The 24,866-nt window shown below is 43.5% G+C and overlaps 1 protein-coding gene across 1 annotated transcript in view; it reads left to right on the forward strand.

Moving 5' to 3' along the window:
- The window catches only part of XRN2 (5'-3' exoribonuclease 2), a 96,414-nt gene that overhangs the window by 34,699 nt on the left and 36,849 nt on the right, over window positions 1–24,866 (forward strand). Inside the window, exons 16-23 of the mRNA XM_075925794.1 lie at window positions 2,967–3,085; window positions 5,295–5,430; window positions 14,651–14,758; window positions 14,841–14,930; window positions 15,397–15,469; window positions 22,231–22,314; window positions 23,232–23,329; window positions 23,418–23,497. Of these exons, the coding sequence (XP_075781909.1) occupies window positions 2,967–3,085; window positions 5,295–5,430; window positions 14,651–14,758; window positions 14,841–14,930; window positions 15,397–15,469; window positions 22,231–22,314; window positions 23,232–23,329; window positions 23,418–23,497 (788 nt within the window). The remainder of the gene's footprint in view (window positions 1–2,966; window positions 3,086–5,294; window positions 5,431–14,650; window positions 14,759–14,840; window positions 14,931–15,396; window positions 15,470–22,230; window positions 22,315–23,231; window positions 23,330–23,417; window positions 23,498–24,866) is intronic.

A 24,866-nucleotide genomic window follows, 5' to 3' on the forward strand; every position in this document is an offset into this window, starting at 1 on the left:
CCTATGGAATGGGTGCAAACTCTTATCTCCTCATATCCTTACCCCTCAATGACACTCCTCAGCCAAATCTCCTCTTCTCAGTTCACAACATATTTCTGTCCGTCTTCCCCACCTGTTGCTTCCATCTTTTAATACAGCTGCAACTCACATTGAATGTAGCTGCAGTGAATGAAGATAATTCCCAGTGGCTTGCGCCACCTCCAGAGGGGCAGAGTTAAGGTTACATGAGTGTGCAGTTTACACACTCTGTATTTCCTGGGGTTTTTGAAGTTTTGAGTTTTGCTGACAACGTTCTGGAAGGGTACGAGTGGTCACGAGGAAACTTTACATCTGCAGTTATGAAGGATTTTTGTTTGCCATTAAATCATATAAACTGAAGCTTTTAGGTCTCTGTTCTTCTGAGCTGGCAGAGTGACTGTGTGCGTGCGTGTGTGTGTGAGAGAGAGAACGAACTAACTCCTCCATGCCTAAGTCTCTTTTTAATCAGAAATCTGATAGTTCAGTTTGTCTAGAACGTCTTTAAAAAGAGTGAGGACTTTGTAAAATAGTAAGGGTTTGATGGAATTGTCCTATTTCACCTTATAATTACAAGAGGAATTAATCATAACCAAAATCTAACTGCAGGAAAGATGCCTATAACCTTGCACTGACTGAAGCTCAAGTCTTATGAAGATACCATCTGTCTCCCAAAACCAGTGGAACACAGTGTTTCTGTAATTTTTCCCATCCGGAAAAATTGCTTTGTCAACAGAACTGGATGTAGTCTAGACACTCTTTGTCGACAAAGCTTCTGTCGACAAAAGCCTGTAGTCTACATATACGCTTACTGCTGTAAAATGTCTGTCTCAGCTGAATATGCTCAGTTCTCTTCCTGTCTCCAACAGATGGAGATAGCATTCAGGCTGGCTGAAAAATAGGTAGTTACTGTCTCTTGGAACAGTTCTGTAGACTGTTCCTTTTTGTGGGATTATTTGGTTTGGAGTGGGATGTTCTCCAGCAGAGAGAGTGTTTTTAGTTTTCTTTTCCCTTGTGCTCGAAGTGGTTATACCTGTGAAGTTGTAGGAAAAAGTGCAGTTTAAATATCAATTGGTGCACTTTTCGTCTTATTTTCAGTCTTAGTGCATGTGTAAACAAAGAGAAGTCTCCCAACAGTATTTTTAATGTTGCTTGCCAGTGTTCCATGCCAAATGACCCTTTGCACATACATAAGCTGTTAAGCTCTGTTTCATACAGTGTACCTTAGATGATATCCATACTTACCATGCGGCTAAGTCAGGAAGCTCTCCATTATGTACAGGTATCTTCCTTTTCAGCACTACTGGTAAGAAATATCTACTATATTTGTGCAAATTATTCTCCCCTGCCTAGGGCCTTGGCACTTGGCCAATTTCCAACCAGTTTTTGTAGTAGCTAGCTTTACAGTGTCCCATTTTTAACTTTCTGCATTCTGTTTCAGCTATTGTGCCATTCAGAAATCAGTGTTCTGTAATGCAGAGAATATCTGGTGTTTTCACCAGACAGCTTCAGTTAGTACGAGGGTGTGGGGTGTCTTTCCTTAGGCTAGGTCTTGGTTATTATGAGTTCCACTCAGAATTACAAGGTGAAGTAGAGCAGCTCCATCAAACCCTAATATTTTACAAAGCCCCCACTTGTAGGTGTTCTGGACAAAAATCTACTGCAGCCCCCAATATATATAAAATTAAAGACTGAACTACAATTTATTTATACTTTCTAAAGATTTTTATCTAGTTAAAAATTTCCCATACTTGCCAGCAAATTTTTGGAAAGCAGAGACACTGAAAACTAGAGATGGTTATCTTAAAAACATTTAGCCAAACTTAACTACTTAGCAGTCACTACAGATTGAACCTCTCTGGTCCAGCACCCTCGGGATCTGACTGGTGCTGAACCAGACAATTTGACCCACAGGAGATCAGTATTATCTAGCAGCATTACCAACACTACCACTGCTTCCTGGGCTCTTAAAAGACATTTAGGGGTAAATTAGAGCTAAGTAACAGCACCGAAGGTGAGAGCCAGGACTGGTGGCTGTAAACAAACTTTATGAGATCGTGGAAACTTGACCACACCCACGAAAAGTGGAAATCAAGCTAACTATAAAATCATGTCAGACCATGGATGTTGCCAGACCAGAGCGTGCCAAAGTGGAGAGGTTCAGCCTGTACTATGAAATGTATAATTAGGATTCTCCTTTTGCTTGTACATTTATTGCTTGGATGGATAAAAACATTTCACTAAACAATTCTCCATTTGCTAGTAAGTATTTTATCCAGTAAGTACAGTAAAAGCTTTTCGTTTTGATTTACTTCTCTTTACTCCTGAAATTTTGTAGTTTAAAGAAAAAGGTGGATACAAATTAATTCCAGTGAAATCCTCAATAACTTCTAGCTCTTGTCAGTTTGTCACAGCCTTCAATGTTTAAGTTTTATTTACCTTACATATCTTCTAACAATGATCTAAAACTTTCATCCATGTTAAAAATATTAAGATACTTATTTGAATAGAGGCTTATGACAATTTCCAGGAATATTCTAAATTTGGCTGTCAGTTCTGAATTCAAAGTCATCTTTATGCAATAGCCTGCCCATGTGAGCTGTTTTGATGCCATCATGAACAGAAATCCTAAGACAAGCCTTGTATACAATTGTTTCTTTATTCCTACTGTTGGTTAGACTGGACTATACCAAACATTTTGTGTTTTGTCTCAGGATCTCATGGCATTTGTTTTTACATTCCAATGTTTGATTCCTATTACAAAACCTGATCGGGATATCCACTGGCATAAAATGTTTTAGGATTGTTTAGTATGTCATTTTAAAAAAAACAAAGTCAAAATAACAAATGAACTTTCTTAATTTTGCATACAAAACCACTCATTTTAATTTGAATACGAAATGCATAATAAACCTCCTTTTTCCTGTGTTTATGTATGATTATATCCCTAGACTCCTTCAGCGTCTCCTAATACTAGTTTCACATCTGATGGCACCCCATCCCCAGCAGGAGGAATTAAGCGAAAAGCGGAAGACAGTGACAGTGAACCTGAGCCAGAGGATAATATCAGGTGAAGCCATTTTTTTTGTAGCACTTTGTTAGCAAATTGCTGAAGTAGATGCAGCCTAATTAATGCCATTTAGCTTAGAGCAGCAGTGCCTTCAGATGCTTTCCTATGATCTTTTTATCCACGAGTAATTAATGTGGAGGGTTAGAATATTCAGTAAATTCCAGTGAGAGGAGTAAGCTATAGCTGTTAAATCTAAGTATCTAGATTAGTATGCATACAGGTTTTTGTCCTCCAAGCTACTACTCCCTTTGAGACCAAGCGCTAAATTGGCTAGACATTCAGTGTTTAGCTTTGATTATGTGAGCTGAATGCCACTGTTTTGCAGCTGAATTTTTGAGCTATTTAACCCATAAAGTTCAGTTATAGGAGGGTGTGTAGCTTGATATCTATTACCAGAATGTCTCTCTAAAATATTTATACTGGCTGTGTATCTTAGCTATGAGCAAGATGTCTTTTGATTCAGTAAATAAGGGATAGGAATAAGATGAAGGTGAGTTTAGCCAACTCACTCATAACTCAAATAATGAAAGGCTAGATAAGTCCACTGTCACTTCATTCCCTGTTTCGAATAGCTTCCCGAGAAATGTATCAGCTGGGATGATTATTTTTATTTATTCCTTGTGGGGAAGAAAAACCTAGGTACAGAGAGTAAGAAAAGTTTGTCTAGCACATAAATATCTTAAACGTGTGAAGTTTGGATGATAAATTCATCACTGCATCTTACATTCCATATTTGATTGATGTCCTTTGATCTTATGCCAAATTGTTCTTTCTTTTCTTTCCTATGCATTCACAACAAAGTGTAAATCAGCAAGCAGAAAACCTTGATTTAAATAATTGTGATATTTTTGCATTTATACTTATTAATTTTCCTAATGATAGGTTTACTCTCCTTTGGTGCAAATAAATGTGTTTTAATATTTACATTAACCAAATATAACCATTACACTAAATTGTTTTTTTGCTAACCAGGACACACTGTTTATATATATTTATTTAAGCAATTACATAGCTCAACATACATTTATTCATAATTTTCACATTTTTATTTTAGAAAAGTTTGATCAATTTCTTATCTACTAGATTGTCATTTTACTTGTGATTCGTGCAAGCCACATTTGGACGAAAATAAGACTTCAATTAAAAAGGCAAACACTTTAACATTTGTAGGATTGTTTTAATTAAATAAAACTACTTTAAATATGCTGAATACAGAAACAAAGAAGGTTTACCTAATAATTTAGCATTTAAAACTGATTATTAAATCATTAATGATATGAAGCATTAACTATAGTTAGGGAATAGCCTAGCCTGTAGGCTAGACTTCCAAAGATATTTTGGTGTCTAAAAATAGATGCCTAGGTTTATTAAAATTTCTTAGGCATTTTATATGCTTAATTCTCATTGAAAATTAGGTTCCTTGTGCAGTTTTCAGTAGCTCCTATCTACATGTTTATATGCCTAAATACCTTTGAAAATTGCCCCTCCCCCCCTTTCCTGCAGGCTTTCAGAATTAGCAGATTTCATCCTCACCTTTTTTCTCCCCCACAGGCGGCTTGCCTGCTTTATCAGCTGCCACTTGGTTTCTCAACTTTGAACTAGTCCAAATGAAAATACAAACTGCTAGTTAAACTGAAACCAAAAATTAATGAAGGCAAAAATTTTGCTGCACAATAAACGGGGAGTATTTACATTTGGAAATCATAGCATCACTTGCTCCATTGTAAAGACTGAAAATAGTAGGGAACAGTGGTTCTCAAACTATTTACCATTGTGGGCCGCATGTGGAGCTCTGTGTTATGTGGGCCACATCCACACAATATAAATGCTACCTGTATGACTGTCTGAGCACCAGAGAATAAGGACTAACCTGCTTCTCTGGAAGTTGCTCCTTAACCTTCAGGTTTGGTTTCCCCTATCATAACTTTCATCTCAGCCCCTGGCCGGTGTGTTCATGCTTCTGGCTTTTGGGTCTCGCTTCCCTGCCCACCTTCTCCAAGCCCAGGTGTAAATTAGTGGGAGATGTGGTAAAAACAAAATGGTAATTTAGGCTGTAAGTGACTTTCAGTTGGTAATCGCTCTTGAGAGGAGATGGTCTTAATACCATTTCCCTCAAGTGAAGATAGTTTTGCCTTATCGCTTGTTTTGCAACGAAAGCTATTTAAATCTGTAAAATGAAAATTGAAATCTAATTGTGCTTCTTGTGTAGGTTATGGGAATCTGGTTGGAAACAGCGGTACTATAAGAACAAATTTGATGTTGATGTGACTGATGAGAAATTCCGCCATAAAGTTGTACGATCTTATGTTGAAGGCCTTTGCTGGGTTCTCAGATACTATTATCAGGTACTTCAATACATTTTTATTCTGAGAAACCTTTCTTTCATGTGTGCAGTCCATCTGTCTTTCAGTGGATAGTGGTTGTACTCTGTCATGGAACCATTGGATTGCCCAGCTTTGCAATAGTAGCTTGAGGAACCTCTTCATTGAGCCAGACTGTCCAGGGGTCTCTCTTCTCCTTCAGGGTAGGCCTCACCATCTCCTGAAAATCAATCTGTGGGCTTCAGCCCTTGTCCTTCACACTGCTCTTTGTTCAGTGAGTCCAGCTGATGGGAATGGTAGGTAGAGACTTGTATTCCCTTCAGGGATTGATGCACCTCTTGCCTAATATTTACAGTGACCCAGCTTTTCAAAAAGGCAGGATTTATTAGTTGGACACAGCATAGGAAATCCTTAGGTTAGCACAAAGAATTGATGGTTAAAGCACGGTCCATTCTGGTTAACCCAGAGCCTCAGCCAAGCTGAAATGAAGCTCTGTTTTCAGGCGCGGTTGGATGACACAAAGGGGGGATGTGATAGAGGTCTATAAAATCATGACTGGTGTGGAGAAAGTGAATAAGGAAAAGTGATTTACTTATTCCCACAATATAAGAACCAGGGGTCACCAAATGAGATGAATAAGCAGCAGGTTTAAAAAAAAAAAAAAAAAAAAAAGAGGACATTTTTCTTCACTCAGCGCACAGTCAACCTGTGGAACTCTTTGCCAGAGGATGTGGAGAAGGCTAGGACTTAACAGGGTTCAAAAAAGTACTAGATAGATTTATGGAGATTAGGTCTATCAATGGCTATTAGCCAGGATGTGTAGGAATGGTGTCCCTAGCCTCTGTTTGTCTGGAGGTGGGTGAGAGGGGAGGGATCACATGATCCCTCCTTCTGCGGCATCTGGTATTGGCCACTGTTGGCAGACAGTATATTGAGCTGGATGGACCGTTGTTCTGACCCTGTATGGCCATTCTTATGTTCTTAGGAGCAAACCTGTTATATCGAAATATACCGGGCTCGTTATTCCGGTGTCCCTGTAAAACTCAACTTCGCTAGGTTTAAGGGACGTTTTGGAATAGCGCCTTATTTTGAAGAGTGGTGCTGCATAGAAATTAGCTATTTCGAGATGAGAGCTGTGTAGACGTACCCTCAGTGTCCTAGTGATTGGGTTTTCCTCTCACTGTCTTCTCAGCTTTTCTGTTGATACGGGGTTTGCCTCTGCCAGTCCTTTTTAATGACCCAGCCAGGCAATACCCACCTTCCCCTCAGTGTCTGCTTAGCCTGTGCTAAGGGCAAACTTAATCTTTTTTCCTGCCTGGCAAGCCAGGCAAAATACAGAGAGAACTGAGGCACATTTAAGATTCATAAAATATTATAGAAAATGTCCACTTGATCACAACATCAATAAGTCATTTTAATATTTTCTTATAGCTGTCGAAAGGCAGAGGATTATTTCTAAGGGTGTAAAGCATTTGAGTAAATCCTCAATTTGTGTCCAGCACTGTAAATATTCAAAGGGTATTTCACTGTTGTAAGAATATTGATGGTGATTTTATTAAACTATATATCAAGCTTTTCCTTTGAATTGAAGAATATAGTAATGCAAGGGCTGGTAAAACAAATTGTTCCATCCTTTGATCATTTGCAAAGGGGAAAGAATGCAGAACGCTCTTAAGAATTTGCAAGATACAGAATTGTCGGTCTTCTGTGTGGATTGTAGTGATGTTACATGAAGTGCATTATAATTAAAGTAATCTATATCTGATTTAAATCTTTTGATAATTGAGATGTCAGATTGGCAAGAGATTAGACATATTGGGGATTGTAGCAATGATAGTTAATAACTAGTTTCGTGCTCTGAGAACAAAACAAGCTGAAGGTTGCATGAGCTGGGAATAGATTGTACTAATAATATCGAGTAGCAAAAAATACTGTGGAAGGGTGACTTTTGTTTACAGGGATGTGTTCAGTGTTTAATTTTTGTTAGTGCTTTATCAGCATGAAAACTTGATATCTAAGTGTGTTATATTCTCATTATTTAGATCAGTCTGCTAGGTCGCTGATTTTTCACTTGTATTTTAAAATGAAATACTCCAGTTAGAGGTGGAGGATAGGGTGATGGGTTTGTTAGGACTGTTCAGAACACTTCAACCAAGCACTTTTTCCCCCAACTGGAAGACTATCACTGACAATGTTGAAATGCCAAGGGGAGGGGCAGCCTACTTTTTTGTTCCCCTGGCTTACAAAGCTGTATACGGGCCATCTTGAGAGCGCCAAGGAAAGGCTGTCAAATGCCCTTTCAGTAGGCTGAAAGGGTGCTGGCAGTGGATCTCAGTGAGAACAATTTTGAGAGTCACAATATCCCAATGGTCTGTCGCTGCCTTGAGTGATCGGCATAATGTCTGTGAAGAAAAGGGGTAAAAGCTCCCGCCGGGAGGGAAAGCAGCGGTGGCGTTTGAACAGTGAGGCACAAGGGGTATCAGAAGAGCTCAACTCGGAGCTATGTGGCTCATGGAGGCTTTGAAAGAACATGTTCAGAGCAGGCCACAGTCTGTTGTGCTCCGCCTGGCCTTGCAGTTTGGAGGCCTGTGAGTTGTGTGGTGCTTGGGGTACATCTAAGATGATTGTGCTGCTTATTGCCGATCCTGTGATTTCTCACGGTCTGCCCATCACTGTGTTGCAACCAAGAATAGTGAGTGGGCCGTATGAGTGGCCCTCCTTTCTTGCAGGTGGAACCACTGGGGTTCTACCTGCGGATCCCATCTGCCCCCTCCCACATGTACCTCTCTTGCACCGAGGCCTTACACTTCCTACTTCTATTAGTTTAAAACTAATAAAAGAAAGTTCTTCTTCACACAGCATGTAGTCAACCTGTGGAACTCCTTGCCAGAGGAGGCTGTGAAGGCTAGGACTATAACAGAGTTTAAAGAGAAGCTAGATAATTTCATGGAGGTTAGGTCCATAAAAGGCTGTTAGCCAGGGGATAAAATGGTGTCCTTGGCCTCTGTTTGTCAGAGGCTGGAGAGGGATGGCAGGAGACAAATCGCTTGATCATTGTCTTTGGTCCACCCTCTCTGGGGCACCTGGTGCTGGCCACTGTAGGCAGACAGGATACTGGGCTAGATGGACCTTTGGTCTGACCCAGTACGGCCGTTTTTATGTTGTCCCACTCCTTCCCAGCACTTTTGGAGCACCACAAATTGCTTAATTCGCGCTCCATCCCCACTTCTCCCGCTCCCTCTGAGAGCTTAACTAGCCTTGAACAGTTGACTAGTCACTCTCCCCCCTCCCCGCTGCCTCTATCAGATAGAGGCAATAAGGAGAGGGGGGAAAGAGAGGCGTACTTCAAAGCGGCAGCGCCACACAGAGCCCAGGATCAGTTGTGCAGTGTTGCCTCTTTGAAACGTCGCTGCCGCATTTCAAAGGGGCAGCATGGCATGGAGCCTGGGCTCCGTGAGGCGCTGCCACTTTGAAACTCCACCACAGCATTTGAAAGAGCCAGCACCGCATGGCGCCTGGGATCAGCTGTGCAGCGCTGCCCGTTTGAAACCCCATAGCAGCATTTCGAAGGGGCAGTGCCACCCAAAAATGCATCGACTCTTCGATTCGTGAATTACATCCTTAGGAAAAGTGGGGACAGTGGGAATCAGGTGATTCATGGCACTCTGAAAATGCTGGGAGGGTGGGGGAGGAGTAGGAAGTGCAGGGCTCTGATGCGCGAGAGCCGTGTGGGGATAGGGTGCAGATGGGGGAGGTCTGAGGGTCGCAGGTGGAACACTAGTAGGCTGCACACAGCGCACAGGGTGCTCAGCCTACAATAACAAAACGGGTGCTTTCACTGCTGGCCGGCCTTCTACCGCACAGGTTGCAAACGAAAAGAGGTGAATAATTTTCCAAACAATAGTGCTGCTGAGTAATGAAAACTCTTTACAAAGATCTGTGTGTTAAAAGCAAATATTATGGCTTTATAGAAGGGGCAGGAACGTTCCTTTACGTTTTAGCTACACACGTTAACAGCGGTACTCTCAGGTCACTGTGTGAAGCTGAGACTGACCTTAATATCTCTTGGTGTGGAGTGGGGGTGAGTTTAGAGATGTGTCCCCCGGTGCCTTAAGGAATATTTGGACGGGTGGGTAAGCAGGTGTCAGTACTGTTCCCCACTGTAGCACTCCAAGTGCAGATCTTATGAATACCTTGCCTCGATAGGCTTCTGCTTTTAAAAAAAAAAAAACTCCCCAAGGTCTCACATTCTCTGGCCTTGGGAGAGAGGGTGCCACCATCAAGTGAAAACCCCCTTCTTGGACCCAGGAAGGAAATCACTTGAACTTTTTCCAGAGGGTATCCCCAAGCTCTTTTACCACAAGAGAGCTTGAGGAAAAAAAGAAAACAACCTGCAATCTCTGATAGCTGACGTCTCTGTCTCAGGCATGCACACGCAGACCTCCTATTACCTTCCAGGGCACAAGTATCAAATCATAGCCTTAAAAATGGTAATTTATTAACAAAACAAAAAGGTATACTTCGTAATGCATTCTTGGTTGCTAGGTGTTAAAGCAACTGGGAAAAGACTAGATTAAAACACAGAGAAATTGTATTTCTGGGATATGGCTTAAAATACAGTGTATGGAGGTGGGGCACATGGACTTGGCACAGAGAAGTTTAACCAAACAACAAAACAAAGAAAATAATCTGATCACGACTAAAGAGACGCATTCCTGTCTACTTGCAATCTGTGCTTCAAGGTCCAGTCCATTTTCATGTCCAGTATCCCTTATAGGCATGGTAGTTCTGCCTGGTTCGATTCATCTTGCTTCCCCAGCTTCTGGATTTTGAGAGAGCTTACATCTACGTAGCACTTATTTCTAACTAAATGGCTGTCCTGAAATGTCCTTTACTCCTCGTGGAATAAGGTTTACAGGGATGTTGGAATAGCGAGCCTGTTATGTTTCGAAAAAACGGACACACTCCAAAGACATGGAATAGCTATTTCGGGAGACCTCCGGTCTCCCGAAATAGCACAGCAGTGTAGACGTAGCCTGAGTGGCATGGGAAAGTGGTCTACCGTGGAAGAAGAAATTAGGTTGCCATCCCTAGAAATCTTGGCAAGCAGGATACTTCCACAAAAGTTTTCTTTTTTTCATTGAGATCTCTCAGGTGGATTCAGGGGATGTCTCTGTATGGAAACGGCTCCACATGGACCCCTTGCCAAACTCAAGAAGGGACTGACAAGCAGATAACGTTGTAACCTCTTGGTTGTACTGCTGTCTTTTGGGGGGGGGGGGGGGGTTGTGAAAAGTGAAGAGCTCTGTCCTGTCCCCATGCTTCTACTCGTTGTTTGCGCCAACTCACCACCATGAGTGAGGTTCCCCATTAGGGATGTAAAATCGCATCTAATTGGTTAACAGGTTAAACATTATGTTTAATTGGTTTACTGATGTAAAGGGGAGGCCTCCCTCCCTTCCCCCCACCGTGGACAAGGGAGCAGCCCCTGCCTATGGTGGGGGGCCGGGACAGCCCTGCCTACTATGGGACCCCTGGGGCTAGAGCAGCCCCCTACCCACAACAGACAGGGAGCTGTTCCAGTCCCAACTGGTTAACTGGAAGTGATAAGCCTCGGGTGACGCTTACCAATTAACCAGTTAACCATTCACATCCCTATTCCCCGTAGGTACCTGCAGTGGTGTGACTGAAAGTAGCTCTGCATAATAGCAGCATCTCTGCTACGTGGCACCCCATCAGCTGTTGCCATTGTTCCGTGGCTTTCCTGCCGCAGGTGTAAATACAGGCGCGAGTCGGTCAACACCCACAGCGTCTGTGACCCTCCCTTTGTGGCGTAGTGCGGGCCAGAATTGCCGCTGCTGAGGCCAAAGCACCTATGTACGCCCGTACGTAGCGGTGTGGGGCTGATGTGCTAAAGAACTGCGTGGGCCTTCTTGACAGGAGGGGATTCTTTCATCTGAGTCCAGGACGCTTTTGTCAGGACTGCCTTGAATTGTGCAGATCTCCACCCTCCTGCTCCTAACCAGCCGCCTCTGTCTGGAAGAGCAGCCTGTGTTCTTAGAACTGTGTGAATGTCCGTTTCTCTTTCTCTTCTTTTAGGTTTGTTTTTTGTTTTGTAAAGATAAACGAACATGCAAATGAGGTGTGAATGACTGGCAGGCTGTTGCTGCAGCGGTCAGTGCTGCTGTGATGGTGCAGCCCAGGCAAAGGGCAGTATGGATGATCAATGGAGTGAAGAGATTTATAGGGGTAGAATGCCCAAACTGGAATGATAGTCTTGAGCGAAGATTTAAAGAGGGACTGAAGTCTTTGCACCTAGCTAAGGGGGATAAACCTAAGCTTGCTGTACCTAAGGAGGTAGGGGCTGAAAGTGAATGCTTTGGTAGCAGTTTTCATGGGGGAGTTCTGCACAGGGCCGAATTTCATCCCCCTCTCCCTGTAGAATTGGTACTGCAAAGATGCTCTCTGCCACTAGGGACCATTAGGCCCAGCAGTCCATTTGGCAAATGCAAGACCCAGTAGAGGCAGAGGCAGGACTGGAGAGTTCGGGGAGCTGTGGTTCCCAGTGTATCCTGAGGAGAGACGGTCTTGTGCAGGGTTCTCCATACAAGCCCAGGACGGGGCTGTTTCTCTTTTTTTCCTCTGGCTACCAGGGCTGTGAGTGTCGGGTGTGGCAGTGCCCTGCAGCTGGACTTGGAGTGGGGAGCTAGGGGTTGGGCAGACAGGATCTAGAGGGTGGGTTCTGGGGAGGGTGGGGGCTGTATGAAATGAAATTAGGCTGGTCTTCACTAGCGATGTAAACTCGGGTTTAATTGGTTAACTGGTTAACCAATGAAGGGGGACCACTCGACTGATTTTTCCCCCCCCACTCCCCACTGTGGCTTGGCTGGAGCTGCAGACCAGGGCTGCTCTGGGCCTGCGACACACCTGTGCCCACTGCGGACAGTATCGGATATGTCACTGTCCGCCACACACAGAGCAGAGGGTTCTTGTAACTAGTTCTTCAAGATCAGGGGTGGCCAACCAGTTAGACACTAAGAGCCAAAAGAGCTGTGGAGAGTAGTGCAAAGAGCCACACATCCCTCCCCCAAAACCAAGCCCCCCCACTCTAACCCAATGCCCTCCCCATCCCCCAAAGCCAGGCACCCCCAGCCCCCCTCAACCCAATGCCCTCCCCCAGAGCCAGGTCCCTCCCATTCTAACCCAATGCCCTCCCCCTCCCCCAGAGCCAGGCCCCTGCCCACTCTAACCCAATGCCCTCCCTCTCCCCCAAAACCAGGCACCCCCCAGCTCCCCCTGCCCACTCTAACCCAATGCCCTCCCCCTAAGCCAGGCCCCGCCCATTCTACCCCAATGCCTGGGTCTCACCAGAGCTGCCACGCACTTCTCCCTCCAGGCGCTAGGGCACGTGCACAAAGCGGGCATGCGGCTCCGAACGAGCTGTAACCCTGAGAACCGCATTTCCGTGAGCCAAGAGCCGCATGCGGCTCAAGAGCCACAGGTTGACCATCCCTGTTCAAGATAGTTGCCTCTGCGCATTCTTGCTTCCCTCCTCCCTTCTTCTCTTCCTGGTGTTTCTGCTCTTGCATGGGCACGTTCGATGGCGTGTGATTGAACAGCCGTGTGACCTCACTGCATTTTAGCGGTTACATGCCTGTTTGATAGTGGGGGGGAGGGGCAGCCAGTGCGCTCCCGGCCGCACTCTCAGGGAGCCCCCAGCCACCTCGCGCTGCTGCGTCTGTATCAGAGACATCAGCAGGGACAGGCAGGTGGGATCTGGTCCGCAAGGAGAGGCAGTTTAAAAACCAGCTCCCCGCGCAGATGGGCTCCCACCTGCCACCCCGTGCTGTTGCCTCTGATACACAGGCAGCAGCACAGGGTGGCAGCAGGCCCTGTCTGCGGGGAGCCTGGACTATCCCCGCAGACAGAGGCTGCTTTATGGAAGCCTCCTCCCTGCCCCCCTCCCCATATGCTGCTGCCTCTGATAGGAGGCAGCAAGGGTGGGCAACACGGAGCCAGCATGTGTGGAAAGCCGGCCTAAAAGCCAGCTCCCCTCAGGAGGCAGAGCATTTGGGTGGGAGGGGACAGGGGAATCTGGTGCTTGTGGAGAGCCAGCTTCTGAGCCAGCTCCTCAGGGCACTAGCTCCTGCTCCTCCCCTCCCCCTGCTGCCTCTGATATAGAGGCAGCCGGGGGAGGAGGGGGCACACAGGAGCCGGTGCTCTCAGGGAGCCAGCTTTTAAGCACCAGCCTCCGGCTAGCTGCCTGCTCCCCTGCGCTGCTGTCTCTGATCCAGTCAGCTCCCCTAGCCCATCAGCTCTTGTGGAGCCGCCTCTCCCGCTGTGTAATCGTGAAACTGCTGAAAAATGTAGCAATTACACATTTACCAAAACATGCTTTTTAACATCCCTGCCTCCCGCTGGTTTCTCAGGATGCATTTGTTCAGCCTTGAGCTGAACTCTGGTGGAGCAGTCCAATTCCTAACGAACTAGCAATTCAGTGAGCCTGAGAGGTAACTTTCCTAGTTCTGTGGCTCAGGATACAATTCTGTCACGGAGTCAGTGATTTTTCCAGGATCTCCGTCACATCTGGGGAAGGAACAGCTGCCCCAGGGTTGAAACAGCAACAGGGGATGGGCCAGCTGCCCTGGGGCTGGAGAGCAGCAAGCAGCTTATGCCACAAGAGCAGCAGAAAGGCTGGGGCAGCTGCTGCTAGTAAGCCATGCTGCCACGAGCAGGAATAGCAGTCCCCAAACTGCTGGAGCAGCAGCGGCAGGTCTGGAGCAACTACAAGCCTCCGGCAGTGTCCTGTTTGTCTGTCTTCCTCACCCCTGTATTTTTAGTAAACGTCAGGGATGGGTGGTGAGTAATGTTCCCTCTAATCTTTTCCATCCACATGCAGAATAATTTTATTTATGTGAACCGGTGCACATGCACCACCAGTAGAAACAAAAAACCCTAGTTGTGGGCATTCTGCAAGTCACCTGGGCGGCATTTGAATCTCTTTTGAGTGGCCGCACAAGCACCCAGCTTATAGGGAACGCTGGTTGTGAGAGTCTGTGAATTTGTATTGCCTGTCCCTGACTTTTACTAAAAATACCCTTGACCGAATTGTAGCCTTACCTATGACACATGGCCATAACACTGGGCTAAGTTTAGTCATCTGTAGATAGCCACTAATAGTATATGTGCCTTTTTAGCTCTTCTGAGCTGTTTCATTTATTAGTCTCTTGTCTTACAAAACTAGGGTTGTGCTTCCTGGAAGTGGTTCTATCCTTTCCATTATGCTCCATTTGCCTCTGACTTTGAAGGTATTGCAGACCTGCCCTCAGACTTTGAGAAGGATACAAAGCCGGTAAGAGAAGTTTATTTATTATTTTGTCTCTTACAAGGTTATTGGAAGTGACTCACGTTTTTTCCTTTTTTTGTTTTGGCAGTTCCGACCACTTGAACAACTCATGGGAGTATTTCCAGCGGCTAGCGGTAACTTTCTGCCACTGACGTGGCGGAAGCTCATGACTGATCCAGTAAGAATCCTCTCTTTCTGCAGTTGGTTTGTCTCAAAAGAAATAATACTGCCAGGGAAAGCAGCAATTTTACTTGTCTGATCTTGGAGCTTTGTGATATGTGAATCTTTTTGTGTTTCGAATGCTTGAATATATGAAGTGACTTAGCAAGCAAAACCAAAATCTCCTCTGGCTCCAAGAACCCTGCAAATTATTTCAGGAGCAGAGGCCTTGCTCCAATCTCCTGAACTCCCACAATGGTCTATCCTGCTTGTCTTGTCAAACCTTGACTCTTGGTTGGGTCCCCTTGCACCCTTTTAGCTTGGATGGTGTTTTATAATACACCATATTCCTTTTCATTAGCTATATTCAACGGCTTTGCGTTAAGCAGGAAAAAGAGCAGAGAAAGTTCATTCGGCTCTCTGCAGACGTGGGAATCCAATTCCGAATTGTTTTTTAATGGCCTTTTGATTTTTCTCAAATGCAGGAATCCAGTATAATTGACTTCTACCCTGAAGATTTTGCTATTGATCTGAATGGGAAGAAATTTGCTTGGCAAGGTGAAATTTCAGTTCTTTCTCTATTTGAATTTGAAACCCTAATATTCATTTGGGGGGGAGGTGTCTAAAAAAACAGTGAACAGAATAGGAAAGGGTTTTAATTATATAATGATCGAGATTTGTTGTCATATTTGCATGAATTATTTAAGGAAGGAAAGAGCAGTTTACAGCAGCTTTTAAAAAAAATCATACGAAGAGTAAATTATGATTCAGTAACTGACCTAGGATTAACAATGATTAATAGTAATTTTAGCAGTCATTCTGAACCAGTTAATTTGGCCTAAAATAGATTAATCATTTTTCTATTCTTTATCAGCCTTACTGCATAATTATGTATTTTGTCTCCTTTGCATTTGATTAATGGATAGTATTCTGTTCAATCAGTTGTTCATTAGTTCACTGTGAACAATGCTGTAGGGAAAAGAGAAACATTTCAGGTACATCCAAACTAAGACCGAAGAAATAATGTATAGTACTTAATGTTCTGTCTTCAAAGTATCAGTTGTATTGTTCTCTCAATGTTTAAATTAGGTGTTTTGCCTGTGAAGTTTAAATACAGCATTGCCCTTCCGTGATACATCTAAGCATTTATGTGCCCTTCATCATTGTAGTATCCTCCCAAGTGTCCACAAATAGAAATAACAAAACATTCTTTTCTTCCCTTGTTAATCTCTTTCATATAACATAAGTCGGTTTAGTTGATCCGCTAATTCTGGATGTGGCTAATGATTTTGTTCTGAAAGAAATGGTGATGCCTAGTATGACTCGAAAAGATGTCTTTGTGTATTGTTGAAATCCAGATAATAGCGATGAAGAAAAGCTGGTCTCCATGATGTAGATGGGTGAGCAGAGACCTTTTCCCCCTGGTCTGGAGTGTGTGCCCCCAGATTTGAGTGTAGATCTCCGCTTTTTGCCTCCAGCAGGGTTATGCATTTCTCACAGGCTCACTACTTTCCTATCTGTAGCCCCTCCAAGCTAATGTGGTCATGGAAGGTCTCGGAGGAGGTGAGACCTGATTGCTGTGAAATGGACAGATGTCCTCAGATTTGCAGCAGGGATTAGAATGACTTTTGTGGTGAAAATTCAGAGTGACTTAGGTATCCGCCATATTCTAGATGCCGCTTGACTATGGTGGGTCTCGGAGCTGGATTGGATTTATTCAAAGATGGTGCCTAGGTTACAGGTTTGAGAGATTTGAGGAGATGATGGTGATGTCCGTAGTGACTGAGATCATTAATGAGTGGGGCAGGACAGCATGAGAAAAGTGTCATCAGAGAGGTGAGAGGAAAACAAGGAGAGGACAGTCATGAAAGCCAAAGCAAGACAAGATTTCAAGAAGGGAAATGTTGTAGGCAACTGTTAAATCAAGGAGGATGATTTACAGGGTCTCAGATTTGTCCAGAAAGAAGATATGACTGATTTTTAGTGAATTACAAGCAAAATGTCGTGTGAAATCTCTGTCCAATCTAGTATAATGTGAGTGAAAAACATGTAACTTTCTGTATTATAAGTCATGTCAGTTTCAGCCATTGCAAATTAGGTGGCTTTTTGCTATTGTAAGCCATGGAACTCTCCATTGTTCTAAGTTATCAGTTTCTATTGTAAGCCATGTAAGTTTCAGGTAACGTTTCAAGTTCTGCAACTTCTTGCATGCTTTGTAACTTCCAGCTATTGCTTGTACAGTCTTTAAGCTCTGTCTTTAAGCTTCTCGGCCTTTTGGCTGAGATCAAGTGTAGTTTTCTATCCTGTGACAAGGGAGTGCATGGGGGTGTGTAAATGGTGAGAATGGGGGAATGTCTGCACCTTTGTGGAGAAGGAGCTGTGAGACTACCGAGAGGAGCCAGGAGTGAGGTGGAGTCTGATGTAATCTTCACTTGCATTTAAGAAAGGCAAGTAATGGAGGTGCAGTGAAGATAAGGAGGAGGAATTAATATGCATGAGGAGAATGAGGTCTGGGCAGGCCCCTCGGTGACGGACACGGAGAAGGAACTCGGTGAACGTGACGGGCTGCCCGGCTCAATAAAGAGAAGAGAGCATGCAGGCTACGGGCTGTGCGATCAGCTTGATGGCCCCGATTGGTGACTGCAGGCAGACATACCGGACCCACCATGCTTGGCTTCTTCTGCTCTCTCTCTGCAACTTGGCGCGTGCGTGAGTGTAGAGCGTATGAGTGTGTGTGTGTGTGTGTGTGTGTGTGTGTGTGTGTGTGTGTGCGTGTGTGTGTGTGTGCGCGCACATGTGCACGTGCGCGCACGAAGGAGTTCCATTCCTTTTTCAGTTGATCCAATAACAGCGTTGACTAAATCAGTATAAGTGTAACCCTGGGTTGGTCTCCAGTGAAATTAGGCAACAGGAGTGAATAGGAATTGTGGTCAAGATTTGAGAGCCTCTGGAAAGAAGATCAAGGCAGTGATTGTAGATCAGGAGTGGGCAATAATTTTTAAAAGGGGGCCACTTGACAAATTTCTGAAGTGGCCCCGGGCTGCCCCAGAAGGGGTGGGGGCCAGGATACTTCTCTTGCTCCCCCACCCACAGACCCCAATTGGTCTGGGGGTAGAGGGAGCACGTGAAGTCTTCCCCCCTCTCCTCACCCCAGCACCCGTCCTACAGAGAATCGCCAGCTGTTTTAAATTGCTTGTGTTTCCCACACCACCTCTCCCTTTGAAATGTAGCAAGAGCCCCGGGGGCAGAGAGGCACAGCAGTCGGACTGGTGTGAATGGGAACTGCTTCAGTCCCTGCTTGCACCATTTCCCCTCTCTCTGCCCGCCCCCACGGTACTGGGAGGGAATCAGCTTTTAAGTTGCCTCCCTCCAGCTGATAGTCAGGAAGTGGGGGCGGGGGAGGCGGAGCAGCTAGTTGAGTCACTACTTGACTACCCAATAAGCATATGCTTGTTGGGTAGTCAACTAGTCGCGTACATCGCTATTCTAGACCCCGACAATTGAAGGGACTGTCAAACATGATTAGCAAGTTCAAAATCCTGTTTAAATTTACTCATGCTGAAAGACTCAGCTTTTGGAAATTATTCGTGATTTTGTTAATTCATCATATAGGGTTGGTAGTGCTGTTGCAGTTGAGAGGACTTGATTTTTTGAGAACTCTGATCTAAGCAGAGAGGTGTAAATATGTTTGAAATCACTAGGTTCATAAATCACTTCTTCTAGTTTGGAGGGGAGGTGCTAGATAGGTTTGTTGAACTTTTTCGTAATTTTGATTCTGTTTTGGAAAATAACTTTAACCTTAATATGTGGTTTGACTGACATACTGTAAAACATCCCTAGCTAGAAGAATGCAAGCTCACATGTGCTGGTAAGAGTCAATCAAAATCTGTGACATGATGTTGATAAATTATAGGGAATCCTGGTTAACTGATTTTTTTTAATAGGCTACTTGCAACAGTATCAAGAAGGAACCTTTTTCTCCCAATGTCTCTCCTTCCATGTTCTATGGCTCTGTTTACTTCTTTACTTGAAGCTTTTGGCTCAGTATTAAGTTGACAGCCTAAAACAATTGAAGATGTTTCATGTAATTTGCCAGAGTTTCCAGTGTTCTGTAATCCTTGCTTTGTAACTTAAAAAAAAAAAAAAAAAAAAGACAAATTGTATTATAAATTGCTTGTTCTAGATTAGGATCTGATGTTTTCATGTTGGAGAGAATTTTTAAGACTGGGGACTTAGAGCATCAAAAAAGTATATAGGAACCTGTATTTTTAACTTATGGTTATGAATATTCCTCTTTAAGAGGTATCTACAGTCTTAAAAGTAAATATTCATCCTCCTTGTGTGCTGTTCTGGATTGCTTTTATCCTCATAGATTAATTGGAATATTTTAAATTTGTCTTGCCATAATGAGTTACAATTGTTTCACCTCAAGTGGTTGCATTTCAGTGGGGGTTTAGCTTGGCAAAAATCTGCTTTTATTGATTTTGTGGCCTGTTTCTGTCTTTCTGGATGTGTTTTTTGTTATGAGATTTGAGTAGTTTTTTGTTTGATTAGATGAACATAATGTGATTGTATGAAGCCTATGAGAATAATGTATTAAAATGATAAAGTCAACTAAAGATGTAATTCAGGAATGCATCAGGTTATAGATGCAGGGGAATCAAAGTCTGTAGAAATCTGAAGTTTCTCTAAATTGTTGTTTGAGAGGTAGCTGTGTTAGTCTGTAACTTCAAAAACAAGTAGCCCTTCAGACACTTAACAAAAATATATATAGTATCATGAGCTTTCGTTATATATATTTGTTAGTCTCTCAGGTGCTACAGTACTACTCTTTGTTTCAAAATTGTAAGTCTTTAGAATCTAATGAGGTAGAAATATTTGTGTAGAACCATGCAGTAGAATTGGTATTTTTATCATTACCACGTCATAAGAATACCAAAATACTGTGAGGCTATAGCAGCCTCCTGTTTGGGAAAATCTTGTGTACAGTGTTGGTGGAGATCAAAGGCAACTATGGCTATAAAGTAACTTCAACTTCTTACACATAAACTGGTCACATGTTGCATTGAGACAAAGTTTCAAAGAAAATTTCTTGACACCTTGTTTTTTGGAAAACAATTCTAGACCATAGAAGAGGCTGTTCTCAACTTGATTCAATGTAATGCAAAATAAGTTAGTATAGGAAATAACCATAGCTGAGCCATTACATACAGTGGTTAGCAAAATAGGATCCTGATCAAAACTGGGGACTGCGTTTTCTCTTGGAATGCCTATCATGGTGGTAATATGAATGGTCTTTAATGTTGCTAATGAGACTTTCACTGAATCTAGACTATGTGGCCTCCTTTTGCTCCCGGCTCCCAGTGGCTAGCTCTGTTTGGATACGGTAGAATTGATACCGATCTGCTTTTTGTTCCTGGATTTATTATTGTTGATTTTTTTTTTAAAGCCTCTTCTGCTATGTCTGGGCAAAAGTTTGCTTCGTTTCTTCTGGTTTCATACCTCAATGGAGTTCTCCTTATTTTCATAGTTTTATCTCTTCAAGGCTGTATTACCCTAGCCTCACAGCTAGACTGCTATACGAGGCGCTGTTCTTGGACACTTCAGTTAGCATGGGAAGGCAGGGTGCCTGGCTTTCAGATCACCCATATTGTGCTTCAAATCCTATTCTGGCTGGGAACTCACTTTCAAGGTATGAGTCAAGCTGCTTGGAGTTTGCTCCTGCTTGGCTCATTCGTTTCTACTCTGTGGTGCAAAACAAGCTGCTCTTTGTTCAGCCAGCAACGATAGGTGCATAAATCCTCTCAAATTAGTCTCTTGCAATTTGTTCTTCTAGTTATTACTCTTTATGTACATGCACCCTCCCCCTGGTTCCGGTCCGTTCAGGGAAGTAGACTGCCCTGCTTTGGAGCAGAGTGAATGGGTTACCTTTGAGCTCCTCTAGGTGAAGGAAGCCTATAGGATAATGGGTACCATTGACTGTGTAATGTCGTATGTTACGATGATTCAGAGTTTGACCATCACTTTAGCAAAGTAAATGCTTCAAGATGAAAGTTTTTTTTAAAGGAAATAACTACTTTAGAAAGTTAAGATTCTTGTATTAAGCGTATAGACTTTCATTTTCTGTCTTTTGTGGAGTATGGTGTTCATCAGAAGTGATTAACATTGGGATTCCATATGTATATTTGTCTGGCTTCTGTATGCAACTAAAATGAAATGCCAACATTGCAAACACAGCATAAAATCTGAAAATCAAGCTAGTCGCTCTGTTACATAACACAAAGTGCTAACATGTAGAAAGTGATTCAGCATAAACATAGGGTGCTATCTGTTCCTGTCTCCCAAACCCTGCCCCTTCCCACCATTGCCCTGCCCTCTCCCCCCATTGTACCTGTCCCCTAAGGGACCTGGCCTTATGGATTACCGGAAGGGCCTGGTGCAGGGTGGTAGCACCCGTGATCGGGATAGACACCTCCCCTCCCCACACGCTCTCAGCAGTGGGAGGAGTCAGAAGGAATCAGAGCTAATGCGCTTGCTGAGTGTGCGCCGCCTCTCCGGGGAGGTCCGACCGCAGCTGCTGCCCTGTGCAAAGCCTTGCCAAAGTCAGATCCCTCAGGTGCCAGGTGCAATAGGGGAGAGAGGGCGGGGTGATAGTGGGAAGGGGCGGGGCTTGGGCAACTGGAACAGATATCCCCCTCCTCTAGCCCATGGGGACTCCTGTGCTGGATTGCACGACTGCTCCAGCCAGGGATGGTCCACAGGCCAGGAGTTTGAGACCCCTATTTTAAACTCAGACTGTTGATCTAAAATCCTTTTTGTTTTGTTTGTTCGTCCGTCCCTTGGAGAAGCCATTTTAATTTGGTATCTGCAAGCCTCACTAGTAGGGTGGTTCATATTTGAGTGTATAACCTGAGTGAATTTGCCTAATCATACCAACTCACTTGCTGTTCTTCATTCTGGGAGGGGCTTTTGCATGGGATTACACGCAGTCCTTAGCCTGCAACAATACAAACTCAGTGCACTAAGAAACTGTGGGAAACTGCCGTATTTATCAAAGCTGTTTTTCCAGTAGGGTGTGTTTTGTTTTGATTTTGTAACTCTTTTCCTGAAATATTTGGAAAATTCTGAAACAAACTAGAATTAATTTTTGTCAGTGTTCACTGAATCCTTTTGAGTTATTGCTTTGAACTTTTCCACTGAAAGAGAGTGGGGAAAACCCATTTCATCTTTTGCTGCTAGAGTAAGTAGGGTAGCGTGGGTGACTTAGCTCCATGAGAGTGAAAGTTTTGCATCTCTAACGAATAGCTTGTTTTCATTAGGTGTTGCTCTGTTGCCATTCGTTGATGAGCGCCGGCTGAGAGCTGCTCTGGAAGAGGTTTACCCTGACCTCACTCCTGATGAAAGTAAGAATTATGGTATTTCATTATGATGACTGTGTTCACTGAGGTTTTCATTATTAGTGTATTTATCTTCCATGCAGTATTAAAACACAAATGAACAGGGTATAATAATAGGTGGCGGCTGTTGATTTCCTGATGTCAAACTGTAACCTTTGCTGCACAAATAATTCGGTGGCTGTAAGTGAAGTGAACTTTGCTATAAAAACAGAATTCTCAGCCTTTCCTTGCACTTATTTAAATGAAGCAGCTCTGTAGCAGAATTTTAACACAAAGTCTAATGTTCAAGTTATTGTATGAAATGATTCAGCTAGTATGCCCTATCTGAATGAGTGATTGCTGGAAGAGCACATTTAAATCAAAAGAAAGCACTCAGTTATTTTTGGTGGTGAGACTGGTAAAGCTGAATGCGGATGCACATGTCCTCTGTCCATTGGGCAGTTTGTGTCCAATCAGGGAACAGGAAATTTCATACCGAGCTTCTGAGCTCGATGTAGATGTGTTTTTCTAGGTGAGGTGCCAGGTAGGTTGGCTTTTTAGCATACCCATGTCTTTATGGCAGTCAAGCTGGCAGACTTGCCGGGCCTCTGGGCAAGAAAGGGTAGGGGAAGTGGCTTTGTGCCCCTGGAAGGGGCGGGTTGGGGCTAGCTCCGCCCAAGGCTCCAGCAGCAATTTAAAGCTCCTTGGACAGCTGCCTACAACCCATATTGCCCTCAAAAGTGCAAGCCATCAAGAAGAATTTGGACATGTATCAATGGAGTGTGCATTACAGTCTCTCGTTAACCGAAATGAAACTTTCAGTAGAGAATTAATGAACTGCTACGGACGCCTGTTAGCAAAATGGTGCTGTTTTGTTATATTTGGCAATTTTAAATCTCCTTTGTGCTGAATTATCACACCGCTTTCCCCTGTTTCTATTCTAGACAGAAGAAATAGTCTTGGTGGTGATATTCTGTTTGTCGGGAAACATCATTCGCTTTGTGACTTTGTTTTAGAACTGTACAAATCCAGTACCACAGAGGTAGGTTACATTTGTTCTAAAGTTATTGCATGTGTGCGAGGGAGCGGTCTGGCTGTCTACTTTATCTGAAAAATTATTTTTTCTGTAGCCAATGGACATCCCCCCTGAATTGTGCCATGGAATCCAAGGAAAACTTACACTGACTGAAAACGCAGTTCTGCCAGATGAGTGAGTATAGCTTTCAGTCTGAGTTGTTTGCCGCTGAAGGATAATCCCTTTAACTGTGTCTGAACTGAAACAAAACTCCACTCCCAAACAAAACTCCGCTCCCCAACAAAAACCCAGACAAACCTGACATCTCTAAATACTTGGCTTTGGCGTGAAGTACTGTTTCCATTTAGAGTGCAAAGCAGGTTGCATGCTGTTATCCATATGAAACTTCAACCACTGTTTTATGGCTTTCCAGTCCCATTGCATTGCTGTCCTTTGGAAGGGTTTGGCTTAAGAGTTCTGGAAGGTAGAAGGCTTTATACATGCTCGAGAAAGGGTCTTCATTGCTTATGAAATCAACAGAGGTCATTCAGATTTCATTATTTGCCTTCTGTGAGAGATTTGTGTTTGATATGAAGCAAATACTGTGCACCGTGTATTGTATAATAATTTGCAGCTAGTGTGAGGAGGATTCATAAGAGGGCCTGCTGTCTTCAGTAATCTCATGTTGTTTTGCGTCTTTGATGGTTTTTCAGGGGAAACTTATTCTAGTCTGATGTAGAGGTGTGGCTCATGTTCATTGAAATTTCAAATCCGTTGTCTTCATACTATTGTGGAATACACCATAGGGCAACGCAGAGAAAAGCATAATTCATTGTTTTCCGTTTAGGGCATAGCATTAAATTAGGAACATCCCTTTCTATTAAGATTTTTCACTAACACTTTGCTTTTAAAATGATGTAGTCAGTTAGCTTGTGACACTCATGTAAATACAGTACTGAAAGCTTTGATAAACTGATTAAATATAAGAAGAAAGCTCCTTGGAGCAGTTTCCCAGTCATCCTGATTAACATTGATCAACTAATGTAGCTTAGACCAGAGTGGCTAATATCGATCCCCACCATTGGGCCAAGTCAACATTGAGAAACTTTATCAACATTTCCCACAGATTCAGAGCCACGCAGGAGGGAGCGAACTGGATGCTAAGCAGTTAGGGGACTGCGTCTAGACTACAAAGAAAAGTTGGAAGAAGATACGCAAATTGTGAACCACAATTTGCGTATTTTTTTCCGTTTTTCTTTCAAAAGAGGCTTTTCTGAAATTTGTCGCGTCTACATGGTGCCAAATTGCGGAAAAACCTGCTCTTTTGAGCCGTCCCTTCTTCCTCGTAAAATGAGGTTTATAGAGATGGCGAAAGAACGCATCTGCTTTTCCAAACAATTTTTTGGAAAAGCGGACGCATTCCTTGGACACAGCATTGCTTTTCTGGAATACCTGTGGTATCCCAGAAAAGTGCTGCAGTCTAAACGTAGCCTGAGTCATGGAAGCCTTGTCTACATTAGTCCTTTCATAAGTACTATCACTGATGCAGCTGTAAATCAGTGAC

This window comes from Pelodiscus sinensis, chromosome 3 (assembly GCF_049634645.1).
Source record: "Pelodiscus sinensis isolate JC-2024 chromosome 3, ASM4963464v1, whole genome shotgun sequence".
Classification (NCBI taxonomy): Eukaryota; Metazoa; Chordata; order Testudines; family Trionychidae; genus Pelodiscus; species Pelodiscus sinensis.